Source organism: Dipodomys spectabilis, unplaced genomic scaffold (genome assembly GCF_019054845.1).
Source record: "Dipodomys spectabilis isolate Male_0828 unplaced genomic scaffold, ASM1905484v1 ptg000095l, whole genome shotgun sequence".
Taxonomy (NCBI): domain Eukaryota; kingdom Metazoa; phylum Chordata; class Mammalia; order Rodentia; family Heteromyidae; genus Dipodomys; species Dipodomys spectabilis.
The window spans coordinates 44,249,748-44,272,943 of NW_024870772.1; the positions used below are offsets into that span (position 1 = coordinate 44,249,748).

Sequence of the window (23,196 nt, forward strand, 5' to 3'; positions counted from 1 at the left end):
CATGTGGCCTGAACTCTGGGCCTGGGCATTGTCCCTCAGCTCTTCAGCTCAAGGCTAGGGCTTTACCACTTGAGTCGCAGCACCACTTCTGGCCTTTTCTACTTATGTGGTGCTGAGGAATCGAACCCAGAGCCTCATGCATGCAAGACAAGCACTCTACCACTGAGCCACCTTCCCAGCCCACAAATGGCTCCTTTAGATTAATAATGAGAACAACCTTAGGGACCCTTGCTATCATTTATTGAGTGTGTGATGTGCCAGGCCCATGGCTAACTGGCCTATATAACACACATTTCTCATCTGACCTCACAGGAAGGCTCAGGAAAGTTGAGGCTCACCCTAGAGTTGCCTTACTAGCAAGTGGCAGGGCTGAGCTGTGGATGGTTCTTGGCATTCTCTATCCCCACTCTTCACCTTGTTGTTGGGCGTACTGTACCCACACTAACATAGGAAAACCGCACATAGACTTCATCTTTGCTGCAGTTTGTTTCCATGAGGCATATTTCCTTAGATAGCTCTCAATGTTTTGAACTTAGATGAAATTGATTCACTTGGCAGTTCTTTTCTTTTGGTTACCAAGGAACTTTATTTTGCTCTTTTCAATATAGTGTCCTTTTATTTTTATATTTACAAATACATGAACAATTATGTATTGCAGTTAACATTCCCAAATGGGTGGTGTAGAAATTATTCTAATCTTAAGCTCTAATTTAGTATTTTCTTAACCTGGTTATGTGACTCCTAAAATCTGACTTCAGCCATTAAAAAGCAAACACACACATGCATACAAACAGAAAATAGACTGAGGAACAGTGGCCTGTTTGTGAGTGGTAGTGATTCAAGTAGTCTTTGATTTGCAGTAATCTATTTTTAACACCTTGTTTGTACATATAGGTAGCTACTAGGAGTAGCAGATGGCATACCTGCTAAAATGAGTTTACCAGCAGTTAGGGTCCTAAATGGCTTTAAGAAAAAAAGAGGAAGAATTAAATCAAGTGGATGGATAGGTGGATGGATGGAGCTATCAGTTGATAAAACCATATGGTCATTTTTCTAACAAAGGAGAAAGGATATTAGATATTTTTCAGGCAGATCTTACTTTAAGAATGGGAAACTATGATTCTAGAGAGATAGATGACTTATTCTGGCTGGTAAACAAAGTATTTTGCATTGAGTCCAGTGCTTCTGCTAAGATTCCCCATTTGAGGATCTCGGCTGGGCTGTTCTGCCTTTTAGTGTGTCCAAGAAGCTATTACACCTTACATTCTTCCTCTTATAGACCATTAACTTCATGTGGTAACAGCCAACGAACCGTATGTTGGCTTTCTTAAAATAGTTTTCTTTATCTCTTCATGGACCCTGGCATAACCATGAACATATTTTAAGAAGGGTCCAAACATAACTTCCACTTACACATTGACAATATAATCTGCCAAAGACCTTTTGAAATCAGGTGATCATCTGTAGAAAACTAAAGCTAGATCCTTATATATCATCCTGCACCAGAATCAACTCCAAATGGATCAAAGACCTTGGAGTTAAAACAGACACCCTGAAAACATTGCAGGAAGGAATAGGAGAAACCCTATATCTCCTTGGCACAGGCCTAAATTTTCATAATAGAGGCCCAGGAAACACAACAAATCAAAGAAAGGTTGGACAAATGGGATTGTATGAAGTTGCAGAGCTTCTGCATGGCAAAGCACATAGCTAGCAAGATCAATAGAAAGCCCACGGATTGGGAGAAGATCTTCACTAGCCATGCAACGGACAAGGGTCTCATATCTAAAATATACATGGAAACCCAAAAATTAAATCTCCCAACAACAAATCCTCAAAGAAACAACTGTGCCCGATAAATAAGTGGGCTAAAGAAACTTCTCTGAAGAGGAAATACAAATGGCCAATAGACATATGAAGAAATGTTCAACCTCTCTAGCCATAAAAGAAATTCAAATCAAAACTACATTGAGATTCCACCTCACCCCAGTTAGAATGGCTATAATCAAGAACTTTAATAACAACAAATGCTAGAGGGGATGTGTCCAAAAGGGAACCCTACTGCATTGTTGGTAGGAATGTAAACTTGTTCAACCACTTTGGAAAAGCAGTATGGAGGTTACTCAGAAGACTCCACATAGAGTGCCCCTGTGACCCAGCACTCCCACTTTTGGGCATTTACCCAAGTGATCACAAGCAAAGCCATACAAAGGCTACCAGCACAACTATGTTTATCTCAGAATTATTTACCTAAGATATGGAACCAACCCAGATGTCCCTCAGTAGATCAAGAAAATGTGTATATATATATACAAAATGGAATTCTATGCCTCCATCAGAAAGAATGACATCGCCCCATTTGTTAAGAAATGAAAAGACTTGGAAAAAATTATATTAAGTGAAGTAAACCAGGCCCAAAGAAACATAGGTCCCATGGTTTCCCTTATTTGCAATAACTAGTACATGTATAGGACAAGCAGAAAAGGTCAAAAGCTATGTACATATAACCATATAAGATGGTGTTAAGCGAAATGAACCCCAAGATAGGGACACAGTATCTTTTTTCTTTCTTGTTATTGTTTCAATTTGATGTCAGTGCTTGTATCTTGTATATATACCTCCTTAATTCGGGAAGAGGAAGGAAAAAACAAAATGGTTAAATAAGGATAGAGATTGACCCATTGTAACAATGAGATGTACAAAACACTATGTTCAAAACGAACTTTACAACTTTTGGCAGAGAGGAGGAGAGGAGGGTGGGAGGGGAGGTAGTTGTGGAGGTGGGAGGGAAAGGATGGTAGAGGGAAAACAAAGGAGGAGGCAACAATGCTCAATAAGAAATGTACTCATGGGCTGGGAAGGTGGCTCAGTGGTAGAGTGCTTGCCTTGCATTCATGAGGCCCTGGGTTCAATTCCTCAGCACCACATAAGAAAAAAGAAAAAAGCTGGAAGTGGCACTGTGGCTCAAGTGGTAGAGTGCTAACCTTGAGCTGAAGAGCTAAGGGACAGCACCCAGGCCCAGAGTTCAGGCCCCATGAACCGGACCCCCCCCCCCCCAAAAAAAATGTACTCATTACCTTGCTCATGTAACTGTAACTCTTCTGTATAGCATTTTTACAATAAAAAAATGTACAAAAAAAAGAAAAAAAATGAAATCAGGTCATCACCAGATGGCAGTAATTTTCTAAATAGTGTTGAGCCACATTGAAAGTAGAAGAGAAAAGAAGGAAGAAGAAAGTAAGTGGACATCCCAGCAGCAAACCTGAGGTCAACTGTTGGTATTTTATATAGCCCCTGTGCTTATCCCATTTGAAGGTTAAATTCAATTGTTCATCATATTTTACACAAAATACTGAAGTAGGAAAGAGGATTTGGAGACAGATTTCGTTGTAACTATTTAATGTGATGTCAGTGTTAAGGGTCCAGATGCTAGAAAATAAATTATTAATTATATATTCGGCTGAGTAAGTTTTTTTCATTTTTTTGAAAAGGTTTTATTTTTTTAATTTGGGAGTGTATATAATGCTGTTAGGAAGCAAATATCTAACAGGCAACTCATAGAGATGATTTTATTTACTATTTTTATTTTATTTTGCTTAAATCCTAATACTCATTACTGCTTAGTTATTACATTTATTCTATATGAAAACATTGTAGAAAAAAGTTACCTTAAAAGAAATGCATATGCCTTAAAAGAAATACACATGTAGCCGGGCACTGGTGGCTCACGCCTGAAATCCTAGCTACTTAGAAGGCTGAGATCTGAGGATTGTGGTTCAAAGCCAGCTCGGACAGAAAAGTCTGTGAAACTCTTATCTCCAATAAACCACCAGAAAACCGGAAGTGGCGCTGTAGCTCAAGTGGTAGAGTGCTAGCCTTGAACTGAAGAGCTGAGGGACAGTGCTCAGGCCCAGAGTTCAAGCCCAATGACTGAAAGAATAATAATAATAAAGAAAGTAAAAAGAAATACACATATAATCCTAGCTACTCAGGAGGCTGAGAGCTCAGAACTGTGTTCAAGCCCATCTTGGGCAGGAAAGTCTGTGAGACTGTCCAATTAACTACCAAAAAACTGGACTTGGAGCAGTAGGTCAAGTGGTAGAGTGGTTGCCTTGAGCATAATAGCTCAGGAACAGTGCCTGGGCTCTGAGTTCAAGCCCAAGGATCAGCACAGGAAAAAAAAAAAAAGACACATGAATATCTTGTATTGTTACAATTGGCTTTTCATATTTAGAGACCTTGACTAAAAGCAACCTTGAATTTTAGTTTAGTTTACTGGCATCTGGTGGCCATCTAATGTTCAATATATCATATTTTTGGAATTATCTTCTGTATTCCTTCATGCCCTTACATATACGTATTAGTATCCCTAGTTAACTAATGAGGAAACTGAAGTGAGAGCATACATGAATTTCCTGATAAATCCAGATATACGAAGAATTTGAACTGAAGTCAATTTGACTATAAAACTATCATAATCTTACTAATTTTTTCTTTCATCATTTTTCTCTTTCAGAGGATTATGTTCATTATGCTCATGGTCTGATCTCTGATTACATCCCTAAAGAATTAAGTGATGGCTTATCTAAACATTTAAAGTACGTGTCTTTCATCTTTAGTTGTAATTAACAAGTCTTCATGCCTCTTGGTTTCCCCAGCAATGGCTTTCCTTGGTGGATGTGGGCTATGTCATACATGGGTCAGAGTTGATTTCTAATACAAATTAACTGACTGGAATGAATTGATTTGGAGAAATCTGCAGCAACTAGTGTGTGTTAAAATTAGAATCATTGCTTTGTATGATTGTAGAGGATGAGGTTTATTAAAATTTTATCCCGTACTGAGACTCACCTACTTTGGTTCTTTATGAATATTTTGAGAGTAAGAGAAGCTAGGCACAATGACTCATACCTGTAATCCTAGCTACTTGAGAAGTTGAGAGGATCTCAGTTAGAGGCAAGTCCTAGCAGAGAAGTTTGTGAGGCCCTCTCTCATCTGGTAGGTATGCATGGTGACATGTGTCTATTATCCTAAACTGTGTGGGAAGCTGAGATTGTGAGAACTGAGGTTTCAGGCCAGCTGAGGCCAGAAAGCGTTCAATACTTCTATCTCACTGGATACAGTGGTATGTGCCTGTTTTTCCACCTAGGAATGGAGGTCTGAGGGTAGGTGGCACAACGTGAGACTCTTAAAGATAATAGCACAGCTATTCACAATAGCCAAGTTGTGGAAACAGCCCAGATGCCCTACAGCAGCTAAGTGGATTAATAAAATGTGATACAGATACATAATAGAATTTTACTTATTCTTTAGAAAGAATAAGAGTATATCATTTGTAGGAAAACGGATGGACCTAGAGCAAATTATGCTAAGTAAAGTAAGCCAAGCTTAGCGACAGGAATGGTACATGTTTTCTCTCATATGTGGAAGTGAGAGCTAAAATATAACTGGGCATGTTAACCTAGGCATTCATACTAATGAATGGAAGGATACCCTTAGGAGAGGAATGCAAAGATATAACTTCTCTGAACATTTAAAATATTATTTATTAAAATAAACTCCGGGAAATGGAAATGTAGGGATTTTGTTTTTATTGTTGGTAGTAGTGGTGATGGTATTTGCTTTTTTTGTGTGTGTGTGGTTTTTTTTTTGGGGGGGGGGGTCCGGTCTTGGGGCCTGAACTCTGGGCCTGGGCGCTGTCCCTCAGCTCTTCAGCTCAAGGCTAGAGCTCTACCACTTAAGCCACAGCGCCACTTCCTGCTTTTTTCTTTTTGCTTATGTGGTGCTGAGGAATCGAACTCAGGGCCTCAAGCATGCAAGGCAAGAGCTCTACCACTGAGCCACCTTCCCAGCCCTGGTATTTGTTTTTGCTTTGGGTTTTTTTTTTTTCCTTTGGGGGTGGGGGAGAGGATACAGAGAAGGGAGAGAGGTAGGTTGAATAAATGCATTCATATTATTTAGTATACACTATGTGAAAAGGGATGGAAGAAGGAAATGGGATGGAAGGAAGGGATGACATTCTCTAAAAAGAAATGTTTGCCTGGATTTCTTAGCTGCTTGTCTAGAGACTTTATGTCTTGGAACTTCATTATTTGTTTAGATCTTTTCAACTGAAAATTTTAAATTTGGGCTAAAGATTTGGGAGGCAGAAATAATGGAAATAGAATTTTTGTTTAATAGAAGAGTTTAATAGAGTTGTGTGGCTTTTCTGAACAGTATAATAATTAGAATAATTTGTACTTGCAAATGAACTATTTATGAAGACAAAACACTCCAATGTCAAAATGAGAAATTATGGAGGCCAAAGAAAAAATGAGTTCCAATTTTATTTCTTAGACAATTCCCATATATGGAATTAAGTAGCAAAATAAAGATTCATTCATTTAAACAAATTGCATTCTTCACTCTGAAAAGACATGTGGAGGTAAAGCTATAATAAGGACTACCTAAGTCTTAAATTGGCCCAGATTCTCTATGAAAAACCATGACTATGATTCTTATTTTTAACTTCCTTAGGCTTCCAGAGCCTTCAACTCCATTGCCAAACCCTCCATCAAAGGTAAGAGACTGTGGCCAAGCTATCTCTAGGGGCTTGGAACAATATAACACGTTTTACCACACGAATTTAGCTTGTCCTCATGTATTTTAAAGCATACAAAATCCATCTTGCATGGAGTATTGCAATGTGGAATGTAGACTGTTCTCCAGTAGTATTTCTTATGTTTTTAGACTTTACCTGAATACTAAAAACTAAATTCATTTTAGAAAATACTTCTCTAAAAGTATTATAAATATATCTTTATTTATTTTTTAAAGATATGGTCTCACTACTTAGCCCAAGCTGGTCTCAAATTCACGATTTTCCTACTTCTGCTTTTGCATGCCAGGTATGGGCCATCATGCCTAGCTGAAGTCTTTTTTTTTGGGGGGGGGGGGAGGGGGGTATCTGGTTGTAGGGCCTGAACTCTGGGCCTGGGCACTGTCCCTCAGCTCTTCAGCTCAAGGCTAGCGCTCTACCACTTGAGCTACAGCGCCACTTCCGGCTTTTTTCTTTTTGCTTATGTGGTACTGAGGAATCGAACCCAGATCCTCAGGCATGCAAGGCAAGTGCTCTACCACTGAGCCACCTTCCCAGCCCTAGCTGAAATCTTAAGGTAGATGGATCGCTAGTTTTACTAATCACCCAGAATACGCTACACACAATTTAAACATAGTTTGCTGAATATAATTGTTAACACAAAGGTATACAGAACATGAGTTTTGTAACAAAGAATCCTTTGAAGAAAGATAACCTGGCTTTTATTCAGAATTTGAAATGAAGAATCTGTATGTAAATCTCATCTGTTAGTGGGAATCCATTTCCTCTTCTAGACTTCTATACTGCCACCCACAACTCCTCTACAAATTGTGTTAATTGCCCAGATACTAAGACTAGAGGAGCCAGTCAGTCATAAACCACACTTGATGGCAATCTAGCATGTCTCAGACTAGGCTACATCTCAGCTAAGTATAGTGCTGCTCCAAGCCAGGAAAATAAGCACATGTACCTCTTCTATGTTTGGTTGGTCCTTGCTCAGTTGAGGAATGGATGCCTTGTGAATGTGCAGTGCCCACATTGTTGATGCTAAATAACTTTCTTTTACTGTTCATTCATTCATTCCTTGGGCTTCAGAAGGACCAACATACTCTGGATTTTTTTTGTATCATGTCCTATATAAAGGTAATGGTGGCAGCTCTGAAAAAATTTATCACCTTGAGTCTTACTAGAAAATTGAACATGTATTCATTTAGAGCCATGTTTGGTAGATTATTAAAGCAGATATATCTTTTACTCTTCTGAAGAATAGCATTGGATGGAAATCAATTGCTCTTAGAAAAACTAGGAATTAATCTCTGAGAATAGCTTGGGGAACACAGAAAAATAACCGTCTTGCTATAACTAAGAAGGTAGGCGCTCTAAAAGTAATTGCTTTTTATCTCTCTCCATCAGAAAAATTAGGAATGTTTCTTTTCCTCCCCAAATATATCCACTGATTCATCTAAACTTGTTCTTGAAGATTTTAACCTCTGTTATTTCCTGGAGTAATGCATTCCATCGTTTATTTTTCTCTTTTCCACTTTTATTTCTAAAATTTAGGTCATTTGTATTTTGTTTTAGATTTTGACTTAGATTCAGGGTCTGTTTAGATTCTGGTTCCTAAAGCATAAGTCTCTGCTAAACTCTTGTTTTTGTGGTGAGAAAACATCCCAGACAACACATTGTAAGTGAACTAGTATGGCCAGGTTCCAACAAAATTACATTTATAAAATCCAGGGCCAGCTGGATTTGGCCAATGGGGGCATAGTTTGTCTCTTTTTCTTTTCCTGATTTAGAGCTCAGAATACTGTCACTGAACCTCAGCCTCACTTCTTAGGTTGTATTAGTTGCTTTTCAAGGCTTTCTTCTCTGTACGTTTTCCTGGGATTCTGGGGTACACGGTATATATTGTACTATAGGTTAAACAAGTGTAAGCTAAGTTTCTACAAGTTTACCTGTGTGTGCCCTGGATTTGACTGATTTTTTTTTTTTACAGCAACATCCTTGATTATTTTCAGGAAATACCTTCCGACAGCCATTGGGCATCTCTGTCTGTATTTGTAATGGATAGATGGAGTTCACTCTCCTTATTTTTTACCTCATTGTCCCTTATTATCACATATCTGTCTGTTCTGAAGCTGGACTTCCTCCATTCCCTTCTTTAGTTTTTTGAATTTGTCATTGTCAACTAGCAGAGCTGAATGCAGTCAGGGGTTTGGAGACGTTCCCAATCTCTTTCTTGTTAACTATCTGCAAGATGGTAAGTCCAGGCCTGACATTAGTCTCTGTGGTGCTCTTCTGTTCTCTTCCAGAACTCTCTCCCTTTGGTGGTTATGTCCATTGTACTGGCTTCTGAGACACTCATCTCTTTCTGCTGAAGTATCTCCCCAAACTATAGGGTTTTGGTCTTTTAAATAACAAGAATCTCAATAAATATGACGATCCTATTTTTCAAACATTTCCAACAGTGTGCTGGGAATAACAAAAATTAGTTATGGGCAGAAAGTGTAACAATTATTTTTTTTTTTTGTTAGATGCACTTGTAACTCATGTCTTGTTTGAATATGTGCTATTAAAAGATCTGACCAACTCCTTGCCCTTAATAAACATTTCATATTCATCTGGAAATATATTTGTCTTAGGTTCTAGCCATGAACTTTTTACAACTTGAACTGTCAAGTTGCAAAAGTGAATAATGTGAATAATGTCCTATAATAATGTCCAAGTATTTATAATGACTTATCTGTGAGATACAGTTCATTGAATATATCCTCATGTCTTCAAGTTCTGAAACAGTTGTGGCCTTCAGCATTATAAGCTGTAAGTTCCACTTTACTGGTTGATGATAACTTTCTAGTTAAGATAGGCATTCCCTAACTGCGATTTTCTTTTAAATATGAACATGTATTCATGAGATACATCCATTCACTTTGTGTTGGTGAGTCATTGATTTGTGGTAAATTAGCCTTTTCCTTTTAATGATTTATTTGCTAGAGATTGCTTTGTGGCGAAGGGAATTCTCCTTTTTTTTTTTTTTTAATGGCAAAAGCTTTTGAAAAACTTTAATAGTTTTATCTCCACCTGTCATGGAGGCATTGACATCTGTTAGCACCACCTGAACTGGTGCTTTGGTTAACAAGGCAGGGGTATGAAGAAGAGATCTGGAGACTAATCTCTCTTTCCTAGGGGAAATCCGTGTTGACTCTTGCTGCATATTTCCACTAACAGCTTAAAGGTCTTTAAAACTCCAAATTATAATTACCATATGATCAATCCTCCATGTCAAACAAGACTAATCTGCCCTGCTTCTTACCTTTTCCATGAAGTGTGGCCATTCTATATTATAATTATTAAGGCCATTATTCATTATTAAGGTCTGGTTCTTGCTAGGATTCTCACATGCATTGGTGCAAAACACTCTAGTGAAAGATGAAAATACAACGATTCAACTTAGCTACATTGAGCCTAATGGGAAGGACACTTTTATAAAAATTAACATCTCAATGAAGCCCTCTACTAGGTGCTATTAATTTAGGTTTCCTCTCTTACCGGCTGATTGTTGTATATAGCCATTCTCATGTGGATAAATTGAGATAGTTGAATTAAAAAAGAGGGAAGGATATGAAGCTACTCATAGATGGTAATAATAGAATAATGCTGCCCTATATTCATTTTGAGCATAAATCAGCCCCAGATGTGGAGATTGCAGCTGGACACCTGGCTCCCTATAAGGGAATTCTCATCTTTAGCTTTCATGATTTGCATTTTGCCTCTTAACATCCTTTAAGTCTACAGCACCCAGATGCCCACTGAAGCTGGTATATACAAACCGTTTATTTTGTTAAGGGGCTGAGGCCAGGTTGTGTCATATCCCATCATCACCATGGATTCTTTCTGGAAGTGATGTGCGGCTTCCTTCCCTAGGGATTGGTCCAAATAAAAAGCAGCTTATAAAAGTAAAATCATTGCCAGCTTTGTGCTCCTCTGTGTAGGTACAAATTTGCACATTTAGTTGCATGGTTGTTTTTAATGGATTGGTATAAGTGGCAGAGTGATATTTGATGCTCTTCACTGCTCTAACATTGCAGAAACAAAAGTTATCAGATGAGCCTATAGAAGCAAAAGAAGATTACACTAAGTTTAACACTAAAGATTTGAAGACTGAAAAGGTATGTTTGTCCAGGTGTAGTGGCTACTGTCTGTCCTCATACCTCAGTGAGTGATACAGTACACATCCAGAAATAATTGCATGCTTGATTGTGGATACAGTTTTGACTGGGGAAAACTATTCACTTGCATTTCTGTAGCTTAATAGTTCATTCAAAATAGTGTATGGTAGTGAAAGCATTAAGGCATTAAGACCTTTTACACACCAAAGAAAAGCATTCTGCTTAGCAACAATGCCCTGAAGTTTTGCCAGGTTTGTTGGTAGGTGGGAAGTTTCACTATAGGTAACTCTTTTGTCACCCTAACTTCTCCAGAGCTTCCCAGAAATTAGAGTGATAAAAATTATTAATAATAATTCCACTAGTCAGCATTCACCTTACAAATGTGAGTTGGATAACATTTTTTACTTAGTTGTACATGCTTTATAATAACAGGTAGCCTTTAAAATTGGCATTGTAATACTTACATAGTTTCTGGTTCTGCCCCTTTCAGTTATTGGTATATTGTGGAAAGGTTCATGTATCATTATACATTCTTTGAAATCATAATCATGGTTTCGTGATACCCAATCATAAGTCTTTATTCCATCATAAGGGATTTGGCATTTAATCAGTCTTCTGCATGTAGACATACAGATTACTTCTAGATTTTTTTTAATGAAAGGATAGATAATTTTTTTTACAGCCTGCATTTCTGATTATTTCATTTGACACAATTTAGAACTAAATTGGGGACCATGAGCTTTGACATAATTGAAATTGTGCTCAAGTCTCATCCCGTCCAGTCATCCCCACACCCCCCCCTCCGTCGTGGGGCCTGACCTCTGGGCCTGGGCGCTGTCCCTCAGCTCTTCAGCTCAAGGATAGCACTCTACACTTGAGCCACAGTGCCACTTCCGTTTTTTTTTCTGCTTATGTGGTGCTGAGGAATCGAACCCAGGGCCTCATGCATGCAAGGCAAGCGCTCTACCACTGAGCCACCTTCCCAGCCCTGGAAATTGTGAATGTACATTTATTTTGCTTATTCATTTACTTTTTTTTAAATGTGTCAGTACTTGGGCTTGAACTCAAGGCTTGGGTACTGTACTGTAGCTTTTCTAGTCAAGGCTGGCATGCTACCACTTGAGCCAAAGCTTCACTTCTAGCATTCTTAACAGAATTAAATATTGTTTTTATTCTTGAAAATGTTTGCCTTTCAAATAGAAGAAGGTTTATTAGTTGCTCATTGTCTATTTGCATTTTTGCATAGTTATTTTTGTCCCTTGCCTATTTTTTCTGCTCAAGACTAGTGCTTTGCCACTTGAGCACAGTCCCACTTCTCCTTAACTATTTTTATGTTGGGATAGTACTAAAGCCATTTATTTATACCCATTTATGGTACCAACAATTTTCTGGTGTGTTTTTAGCCTTTTCAATTGATTTTTTTTAAACAATTAAACTTTCTGAAGTTAAGTCTAGAGATGGGGTTTTTTTTTATTGTGTTTATGCCTATTTCAAGATAAGTTAACTTCCTCTTAGATTTGAATAGTGTTCAATGTTTGCATAAATGTCATTCTTTTATTCATAAGTAGATATCAATCTGAGAATGAGCCAGTTTAAGACTGACCTAAATAGCTAGCTCTCGACAGAGACATTTCATTTTCTCAGAGAATCTTTCTGCCCTGCCTTCAGGAGAAATAACACTTCCCAGTATTTTCACTTGGCCAGCCACCAGTGCTAGAAGAGGGTTGGATAAGAATTATAGTTAAATGCGGGAAAACTTGTCTGAAAGAGACTGTCACTTTTCACCATCTAGTCACAAAATAAGCCTACCAAAGGTAGGCAGATTGAGAAGCAAAATGGCAAAATTATACAGTGTCCTTAAAGGATCTGGTCTTAGAGTTCCTAAGGAGACAAATCTTTCTTTTTCTTTTCTGATTTCCATTATTGATTCTTGTTTTAAAAAGTTGTAATGCCTCCTAGTGAACTCAGTTGCTATTTACCATCTTCTAGTGTATTTTACAGGACATAATAAAAATATATACAGTGACCAGGAAGAGAGAGAAATGTACAGGGCAGAAATATTGGAGGCAGCTTTATGGAAAGCATTTCTTTTAGGAGGAAAAAAACAGGACAGCTATCCTGCTGGCCTGGGATAATTGGCAATACAGGTCATCTTTTGAATATAGGCTGTCCTTGGTTTCCCATAGAGTGGGTGAATAAAATCAGATTGTAAATTGCTGTGAATTATTCATCATGTGGTAATACAAGGCTGTAATTCCTCCCCCTGACAATTGCCGCCTGTGGCAGTCCCATTGTTTGTGTTATTACACTTAATGCACCCTCCAGAATTACTCCCCCAAAGTAAACCACCACTTGTAACATTCCTTCTTGGAAGGTGGCAGTTTTGTCTTAACATATTCCATCTCTGAAGTCTGAATTCTGAATAGATATCAGAACTTGCTTCACTCCTTTATGAAGCTGTTAGCAACAGATGCTTACCTCCCGGAGAAAACCTTGAGGGTTGCACGGTCTTGTCTGATTTGCATGTTTAATTTACAAATGTTGTACATTCATAACAACTTTTCTCTCTTATCTTCACAACAGAAAAGTAGCAAAATGACTGCAGCTCAGAAGGCTTTGGCTAAAGTTGACAAGAGCGGAATGAAAAGTATTGAAACCTTTTTTGGGGCAAAAAGTAAAAAAAAAATCGGGAAGATCTGAAACTTTAGAAATAAAATCTCATAAAGCAAAACAAAATGTTTGTTTCCTACATGTTCCATTTTCATTCTTCTTTCATGTTGATCTTTAATCACCACTTTGGCAGCAGGGAGAAATTTTCATCCTTCAATGTTGCTTTGGATTTAGTATTTCTGAACAAAATATGGAAACTAATTGTATAGCTTCACGATCATGGTAAATTGAGGTAACTCAAGCCTCGAAGTATCCTCATAAATCAGCTATTTGAGGGAATGGCTTGCTAGTTTATGCTCCTTTGCATAAACTTTTATAAACATAGTTTTCAGAGTATTGAAAGAAATGGAAACAATACTGTACATTTTAGTAAGCTTATATTTAAAAGTGCTTTTTTATTTTTATAAATACGTTTTTCAGAAAATAGAGATAAAAATTTTAAAAATTATAATCTCCTACCTTTTCATTGCCCAAAGATAATTTGGTGTATTTTCTTTCAATAAAATGTTGGAAAAAAAAATTGAAAGAATAGCAGCTTTAGTAGCTTTCTTTTTTTTTTAATTTAATTTAATTTTTTTTTGTGTGAACAAACTGTACAGAGGGGTTACAATTACATGGGCAGGATAATGCATACATTTCTTATCAAGCATTGCAGCCTCCTCCTTCGTTTACCCTTCACATCCCTTCCCAGCCTCCCCCCTAGTAGCTTTCTTTTTTTGGAATATCATTTTGTGAACATTTTCCCAGCCTCTTAGATATTCTTCATACAGATATTTCAGGGCTGGGCTATAGGTCAGTGGTGAAACACTGTTGCTAGACTAGCATGCTTAAAGCCTCAGGTTCAATCCCAGTTCTACCAAAATTGATTACTATAAGTGAATAAATGCCTTTATGACAATATAATTTTCAGGTGTCTAGATACTTGGTTATTTTGTCCTTAGAACAGATTTTCTAATGTGGATTTACTGATTTCTGTGTAACTCTAATCCAGTTCTGTAGGTAGTAGAGGTAGGAGGATTATGGTTCCAGGCTGGCTTAGACAAAAGTTCAAGACCCAATCTTAAAAATAAACTAAAGCAAAAGTAACCTAGGGGCATAGCTAAAATGGTAAGACATTCGCCTAGAACAAAGCTCTGAGTTCAACCTCTAAAATAAATAATAATATGAAGATATATCTATATCTATCCATATATATGCTTATATATGTGGAAATATATTTCAAAGAAATTTATTGTACTTGATTAGTAATGACATTGAAATATGTTTCACTTAAGTGTTTCCTCTATAGAAAACTTAACTAGTTGCTTTTATTTTCTTCTAATATTTTGGTAGTTTTTTATTTTGTATTTAATTAAATCACTTAGGTAATATTTTTAAACAACACATGAGATAAAGCTATGGTTTGGTTATTTTTCTTACCATTTTTATTTTCCATTTTGCCTGTGGGATTAATTTCTTGGGTTTTTTTTTTTAATTTAATTTTATTTTATTTGTGAACATACAGTACAGAGGGGTTACAATTACATGGGCAGGATAATGCGTACATTTCTTACCAAGCATTGCAGCCTCCTCCTTTGTTTACCCTTCACCTCCCTTCCCAGCCTCCCCCCTCCCCCCCCAATCCCAATCCTTCTTCTTCCCCCCCCCTCCCCCCCGCACCGACGTTGTAAAGCTCGTTTTGGACATGACAACTTGTACTTCTCATTGTTGTAACAGGTCCACCTGTATCCTTAAACAACTGGTTTTTCCCCATCTCCTCCACAAGTTATACTGACATCAAATATAGTGAAAGCAGGGGTTATACTGTGGGGGAGGAACATACAAAGCAACAAAGAGATAATCTTATAAATGCGTTAGAAACACATGCATGAAAGAAAAAAACCTTAAAATACATATCTAAGGGTTCATTTTCCTGACATCACATTATCTGTCCTTTTCCGCTTGACCCATACATATACTAGATATTGCAAATAAGGGAAACCATGGGGATTTCTTGGGTTTTAAGAGTAAGTTCTGATGGGATTTACATTATGACTTTGTTAGACTCATAAGTTATTCTGAGGAAATCAAATATTTTCTTATAGAATTCATTGTTTTCATTCAGAAACACAGTATTTCTCTATATTCAGATCCTAAACATTCCTTTCACTGAGATTTTGTTCATCATCTCTCAGAGATAATTCTTTTTAGTAGAATGTCTTGGCATTTTTCTTTTTTAATGGGATCTGTTTTTTCATTTAGGCTACTAACTGGTCATTTTATGGTAAATTTTAGATTTTTATATGTGTATTGTTTAAATAATCAATTAAACTCAATCTAAAATATTTCTGTTTTTATTTATCCTGAATATTCAACTCAAAATAAGGTCATGAATTCTAAAAATTTATATGTAATTCTTTTTTTTTGTGGGGGGAGGGGGTCCGGTTGTGGGGCCTGAACTCTGGGCCTGGGCGCTATCCCTCAGCTCTTCAGCTCAAGGCTAGTGCTCTACCACTTGAGCCACAGTGCCACTTCTGGCTTTTTTTTTTTCGCTTATGTGGTGCTGAGGAATCGAACCCAGGGCCTCATGCATGCAAGGCAAGCGCTCTACCACTGAGCCACCTTCCCAGCCCCTGTCTGTAATTTTTTCTAGTACCTATACGTGTTGTTTTTTTGTCTTTTGTATTCTTATGTATGCTAGGATATTCAAAGTGGTGTTAAAGAGTAATAATAATCATCTTTGACTTCTGGTTTTTTTTGGGGTCCGGTCGTGGGGCCTGAACTCTGGGCCTGGGCGCTGTCCCTCAGCTCTTCAGCTCAAGGCTAGCGCTCTACCACTTGAGCCACAGCGCCACTTCTGGCTTTTTTCTTTTTGCTTATGTGTTGCTGAGGAATTGAACCCAGGGCCTCAGGCATGCAAGGCAAGCGCTCTACCACTGAGCCACCTTCCCAGCCTCTGACTTCTGGTTTTATTGATGTGCTTTACCATTGATTTTTGAAACTAGCCATTATTACTACAATGACTGTCTTTGGTATTTGTTTATTATGTTGTGGATGTGCCCTGGCTGGTTAGTGTGTATCAAAACTCATTTTCCATTATTATCTCTAGGGTTTTTAAATTTTTTATATTTTTAATGACAGAGTTTCTGGTAGGACTTAAGTGTTAGACATACACTAGCTCTCTACCTTTTTCCAGTGTTCTCTAGAACACTGGAAAACACTTTTGCAAGGAGTATTCTATCTCTGGGAAACTTAAAGATTACCAAAAGTACAAGGGTCTAGAACTGAAGATTTTTTCAATTTTGTTGTAGTTTTTTTGCTTGTTGTATTTTTTTTCTGTAATTGGGAAGAATTTCTTCTGTTTTTTTACTTGTCATTTTTTAAGAGTACAGTCCACCTATTTGTCAGAATGATTCTCAGTTTTTGTCTAACAGTTTTTGTTTTTCTCTTGATTAAATACTGTATACTTTGGATGGACACCAGAGGAGTGATATCATTCTCAGTGCATCCTATTGAGATCAGTATTCCCAATGCTAGTCAGATTAAGCCCAGTCACTCAGAATAGTGTCCACTTCACACTACTATCAACTGCCCTTGAAATTAACAAATAACTTGTGGGTAAAATGTCTAAGACATTATAAGTATCCTATTCCATATCCAACCCATTTGTTTTACGATCTACTCATGATTTTTCTATCATATCTTCTGTATCCATTGGCATCCTTTTGTATGGAACAGATTTCCCTTTCTGCTTACTACATAAGCATTTATAAATGTAGATCAGGGGCTAGGGAATGTGGCTTAAGGGTAGAGAGCTTGTGGAACATATATGCAGCCCCAGTACCACATAAAGAAAAAAAGTCTGAAGTGGTGCTGTGGCTCAAGTGTTAGAGTGCTAGCCTTGAGCAAAAGAAGTTCAGAGACAGTGCCCATGACCTAAGTTCAAGCCCCAAGACAGGCAAAAATAAAATAAAAAATAAAAGAAATGCACATCAGAATGGGTTTGTAGATGTTTATTTTATATAGTGAGCTATAATATAGTATCTCTATTAACTTTAATGTACATATAGTTCCAGAAACTTGCTGCAGTATAACTTTCATCTGTGTTCATATTTCCTTACTTCTGCTGCAGGGTATTAGAGGCCCTTTCCTTTCCCTGTCTATTACTTGAATGAATCTTTTCCCCAGGGAACACTGTTCCTTTGTAAAGCTTTAGAGTAGGTAGTAGTTATGTTCATTACTCTTGGCATGTTAATACCTAATAGTGTCCAAAGCTAGGAATTGTGTGTGTGTGGGTGTGTAAGTAAGAGAGAGAGAGACAAATTATATAGTCATTAGAATTTCTAAATCTTCATGTCAATATTTAGGTTGAAGAAATGGTGTTCTATTCCTTTTACACCAGGAGTTTTTGTTGTTGTTATTATTTTGTTTTGTTTTTGTCAGTCATGGGGCTTGAACTTTGGGCCTGGGTGCTATCCCTGAGATCTTCAACTCAAGGCGAGCCCTCTACCACTTGAGCCACAGCGCCACTTCCGGTTTTCTGGTGGCTAATTGGAGATGAGTTTCACGGGCTTTCCTGCCCAGTCTGGCTTTGAACTGCGACTCTCAGATCTCAGCCTCCTGAGTAACTAGGATTACAGGCATGGGCCTGCGCCCAGGTACACAAGGAGTATTGAATTTTGTCAAATTTTTGTATCTAATGAGATGGCCCTAGTTTTCCTTCAATAAAGGAATATCTTTTAATGTTTGAATCATAGAGAACCAATTTTCTTTCCCTTCACTTAAAATTTTGTTTTAATTTTATAAAATGATGATTTTAATGTGACATTTGCATTCTTGAATACTATGCACTTTAGTTGTAGTTATCTTCTTACCCTCTCTTATTTCTCTTCTTCCTCCCACTGGTTCCCTCTCTCCTCCAGTAGTCTCCCTTCTGCATAAGCGATTGCTTTTTTAATCTTCAATTGACCTTGCATTTTTTGGGAAAAACTATGTTTTCTCAGTGTATATATTATTTCTTTTCATATACAGCATTAACTTTTATTTCCTAACATTTTGTTATGGATTTTTATGTATCTACTTATGAGGGATGTTGCCTTTTCATTTACTTGTTATAACTTTGTCTGGTTTTGGTGTCAGAATAATATTGGTTTTATAATGAATTGGGAATATCAAAGCTTGTATTCTGAAGGATCTTGTGAGATTGGCTTTGTTTCTTCTGTATAAGGCAGACAGATTTACCAGTGAAGCCATTTGGAATTTTCTTTACAATTTCAGTTTTTGTGGTAGCTGTATAGCTATTTCACTTTTCTTCTTTCTTTTGTGTCAGTTTGATTATTTATATCTTTTTAAATATGTCTGCTTTGTTTAGGTTTTCAAGTTCTTTGGCATAGGATTTCATCTTTGCATTACTCTTTTACTATTCAAATGATACTTCCCTTTTTATATCCATATCAGACATTTTTGTCTTTGTTTTCTTGATTAGCACAGGCAAAGTTCATCAATTCCTTTTATCCATCCAAGGAACCATTGCCTTCTGGATTGCATAATTCCTAATGAGACATCTGTGATAATTCTTAAGATTCCTTCCACATTATATAAATGCATTCTCTCCTTGGCTTTTTATGTTTTTTTTGTTTCATAATACTTTTTACAAGTTATTTATATATTAATGTTGTTTTCTTTGTTCATCTTACTTGAAAATTGGATAAGCATGGATTTGAGTTTATAATTTTCATCAGACTTAGAACATTTCTGGCCAGTATTATCAAATAGTCTTATGTTCTCCCCAGGCTCTCCCCTCAGTTTCTGGAACTTCAGCTATATATATGCTTGACCACATAGTAGTCCTAATAGTCCTGAGAATAGAACTGAGTTTCTGGTTTTGTTTTTGTTTTTCTTCTTTTTCTACTTTTAGATTTTCTTTTGCTGTATTTTCAAGTTTGCTTTCTCTAGGAGTTACCCAAATTTGGTGATCATGCAGAAAATCTGCTTCCTAAAAGACAGGTTAAGGAGGTGATGGAAGGGTATCCTTATTAGTGTTTGGAAGATGTCCAGCAACTTTGCCCTGTTTGAATAACTAAAAGAAGTGACTCCGTTTTTACACCTTTTTTATGTGCTGTAATTTACACACTGTCTTTGGGGCCTATCAGAGTGACTGGGATGTTTCCTAGCTTTATGTAAAATCTCTTCACAGGTTTTACAGCAATCACATAACAGTATTAATTTATTCATTCATTTATTTACTTAGTGCCAGTACCAGAGCTTGTGCTCTTGCTTGTTTTTATTCACTTGCAGCTGACAATCCACCACTTGAGCCTCATTTCAGTCTAGCTTAGTTACTGATTAATTGGAACCAGAGTCTCTCAGGGATTTTTCTGCCAAGGCTGTGAAGTATGATACTGGAGATTTTAGCCTCCTGAGTAGCTAGGATTATAGGTTTGAGCCATAGGAGCCCAGCTATAATTGAAATTCATCTTTATAACCCTCCAAGGTAAACCAGAGGGGTTGGCCTCCCTGATTTTTAGACTGTAGGTGGCAGTACCCAGATGCCCTCCTTTCTATACCGAAGCTCAGGCTTTTCCCTTTGGCTTCCCACAGATCTTTCCTCTACCTTGTCTGTGTAGCTTATAACCACTCATCCTTAACTACTCTGTTGTAAGTATAAATTTCACTTTAAAAAAGGAAAAATCAAATCTATTTTTCTTTGTCTTCTCTATATATTTTTAATGAATTCTGCAGGTCAGTTTGTTCCCAGAAGGCCACACCAGAATTGAGGGAAAGCTTTACTTGCTTGCACATTTGCCTGTCAAAGCTTTAATTCAACTGCCAGCCTTTTGGCATTTACTGTACTCTCATTAGTGAATGATATTTTGATCGTGTCATACTAACCAAGCCTATGTGAGAGAGGGGAAGCACCAGATATTTACAGAGGCATCAGAAGCTTCATAATTACTAGAGGAATTGTTACCTTACACATGTATTTTAGTTAGGATGTGTATAAAAGTAAAATCATGCTCTTGAAAAAGAAGAAGCCAAGGAATATGCTTAGATTCTTTCATCTCTTTAAGAATATGTTTTGAACACCCATTGTGTTTCAAACATTGATTTAGGTGTACTATTTGGTGAAACTGACAGTGTAGAAGATTGAAATCTCTGCCCTGGAAATGTTTCCATTCTAGGATAGGAAGACATGTCAGATAGTGTGAGAGGCTATGGGAAAGGCTGAGCAATCAGGAGGCAGGCTCTGGAGAGAGAGGGTCAAGGGAAGCCTTCATCACCTTTACTTCCTCTCTACCTTCCACCAAAGAAATCTGATTTATAGCAACTTGGTTTTTTGTATTGTATAACTTCAGACTAAACCTTTTTTTTTTCTTAACATTGTGCCCAGTAAGAAACCAACTTGTTCAATGACATTTGTTCAATTTCATTTTTTCCCATTTTTTTCCTACAAGTCTATGCTTATATGTTTTTTTGTTGTAATTTATATCATAGTCTACATGTTTTGTTTTTTTAAAAAGATCTACATTAAAGGAAAAAAGAGCAAAAAACATGCTAGAGAAAGACAAAATTATTTAAGAATTTATCTCAGCAACTTGTCTTCATGCAGTTCTTGTAGTTTTGGGGTAGGGTTCCCCTAAAATAATGGTGTCCATACCATAAGTTTGGGTGATTTTGTAATTCTTTTGGACATTGGAAGAACTCTTGGAATTCTTTTGGAAGAATTCTTTTTGGTATTACAAGAATTGTATTTCTTCTCTATCTGGCCAGAAGCCTGGGATTAACCTGGGAAAGACGTGGCCAAGGCTGGTGGCATCAGGGTACTCTTAGAAGTATAAATGTGCAGCTGCCCATACTCAGGACAAGCCAGCCTTACCTTTCTGTTCTAGAAGCTACAGATAGTGCTTGGGCTTTCAGGTAACTGTTTTCCTTTCATCTCTAGACGGCAACACAAAGACAGAAAAGGGGCAAATGACACGTGACACAGCTCCACACAAGGCTTGGCTGCTTCCTGGGTAACTTCCAACTCTGCAAAAGTCTAAAACTCTGCTGCACTTTCTAGAAAACCACGAAATGCCATAGTGTATTTTGAAGAATCGGTGATGGATGCTGTATTTCTTTGATCAATTATGGGTATTTCCACCTGGAGCCTTTGGCAAGGTAGTTTTATCTTAGGCTTGAAGGTACCTAATGTAGATTTGAGTAATTCGGTTCACTTACCTTCTTCCCCAGCCCCAGCCTCCCATAACAGTGTGGGTCTTTGCAGTAGAAAGCTTCAGATTGCAAAATATCAAGAGGAGAAGGCCTGTTGGGAAATCTGGGTCACTTCTTAAATCTGACCTGGTTGACCTGTCCTACTTGAGTAAAATCAGCATGGTTTAGACCTACAGATGGTGACATAAGCCCTTGATTAATTTTAAAGGCTCTGCTGAACCAAGTTTCAACCCATACTTTAAATATTTACCAAAAACTTGACCCTTCTTTCCTCCTTACCAACTTGGCAGCTTCTAACACCTCATGATATTAACATGTGCATTTTATGATCTTACAGAGTTATAAACATTTCTTCATTTTTATAATAGATTTGCCGAGTGTATGTATTATTGTTATTTTTAGAGTGGGAGTATAAGCTGTGAAGGAATGCTGTAAGTAAGTGCCAAAAAGTAATTAATTAAATGGGGAATGTTGTAGGAGGTAGTGGGGGTCGTATGCAAACATGTCCTGGGATTTAAGCAGGGTCATGTACTAGACCTGCAGGAAGAATGGGTGGAGTGGCTGCTGTTCTTTGATCTGCCTGCATCACATGGACCCCCAACATCATCTGCAAGAACTGAGTTTCTAAATTTCTAAATCTACACCAAGTAAGTTGAACCCAGTTCTGACAGGTAGTCTGTTAGTTTTTCACATCTGCTTTTATATGTAGAATTATTTTTATAACCTCAGAGAAATTTTAACATTTCTATGCTTACCAAAGTTGAGATGCAAATCTTTTCCCAAACCCTAGCTCTACAAAGTCAGTATAGAACTCTGGATATATTACAGACTTCCAGAAAGGGGTGCTACACAGAAATGATCCACTTGAAACTCATGCATGCCATTTGGGTAAGGTTAATGAGCCTTACCAGTTGTGCATTTATGGAATTAAACAATAAGGCTTTCCCTATCCTCGTCTTGTACAATCCCAAGCACTGCCTTTGGCCCAAAGCAATTGCTAACACTAGAGTGCTATTGCTGAGTAGATGCTAAGTCCTTGACCTAATAGTTTTGTGGAGCTAATCTCTGAGCAAGAAAGCCTAGCACAGTGGCTAGTGAAGCCCTACCCTTGTATATCCTGCAAGACACTTACTCTGAAACTGGGTTCCAAGTGTGAGGATCCCCCAGATTGTGAATGGCTGGTTGGTACAGTTCTATCACTGCCTCATATCACATATCACTCCCAGCTTCAGCCTAGTGCTTCTCTGTTCTCTGTCTTCCTCCTTCCCCTTTACCTTCCCAGTCACACCCTGCCAGAGCTACTAGATATGCCCAACTTGTTCCCAGAAGCCCTTTTCTCTTATTGTGACCTATGTTCATATTCCACTGGCCTCTGACCTTTGAAGAACTGTCAAACTTAGCACATCTAAAATTATAAAAACTCATTTTGTTCCCTATGTAACATACATTCCCTCAAAAAAATCAAGCACAAACAAAAGTGATCTACAACTTCCCCCAACACCAAACAGGTTCTTTGGCAGTTGTAAGCTCTGAATTTGCTCATTTCCTTAGTTTACACAATGCCCAACGTCCAGTTTCTGTCCTCTT

General features: G+C 37.5%; 1 protein-coding gene across 3 annotated transcripts in view; it reads left to right on the forward strand.

The window, feature by feature from the left end:
- Rnaseh2b (ribonuclease H2 subunit B) overlaps positions 1–23,196 on the forward strand; it is a 65,693-nt gene extending 42,497 nt beyond the window's left edge. Inside the window, exons 8-11 of one of the 3 annotated variants that reach the window (XM_042685645.1) lie at positions 4,517–4,598; positions 6,517–6,559; positions 10,666–10,746; positions 13,330–13,809. In XM_042685645.1, the coding sequence (XP_042541579.1) occupies positions 4,517–4,598; positions 6,517–6,559; positions 10,666–10,746; positions 13,330–13,446 (323 nt within the window). In that variant the 3' untranslated portion in view covers positions 13,447–13,809. Of the gene's footprint in view, positions 1–4,516; positions 4,599–6,516; positions 6,560–10,665; positions 10,747–13,329; positions 13,810–21,337 lie in introns of those variants that run through there. The other 2 variants (XM_042685646.1, XM_042685647.1) reach the window with 2 other exon arrangements.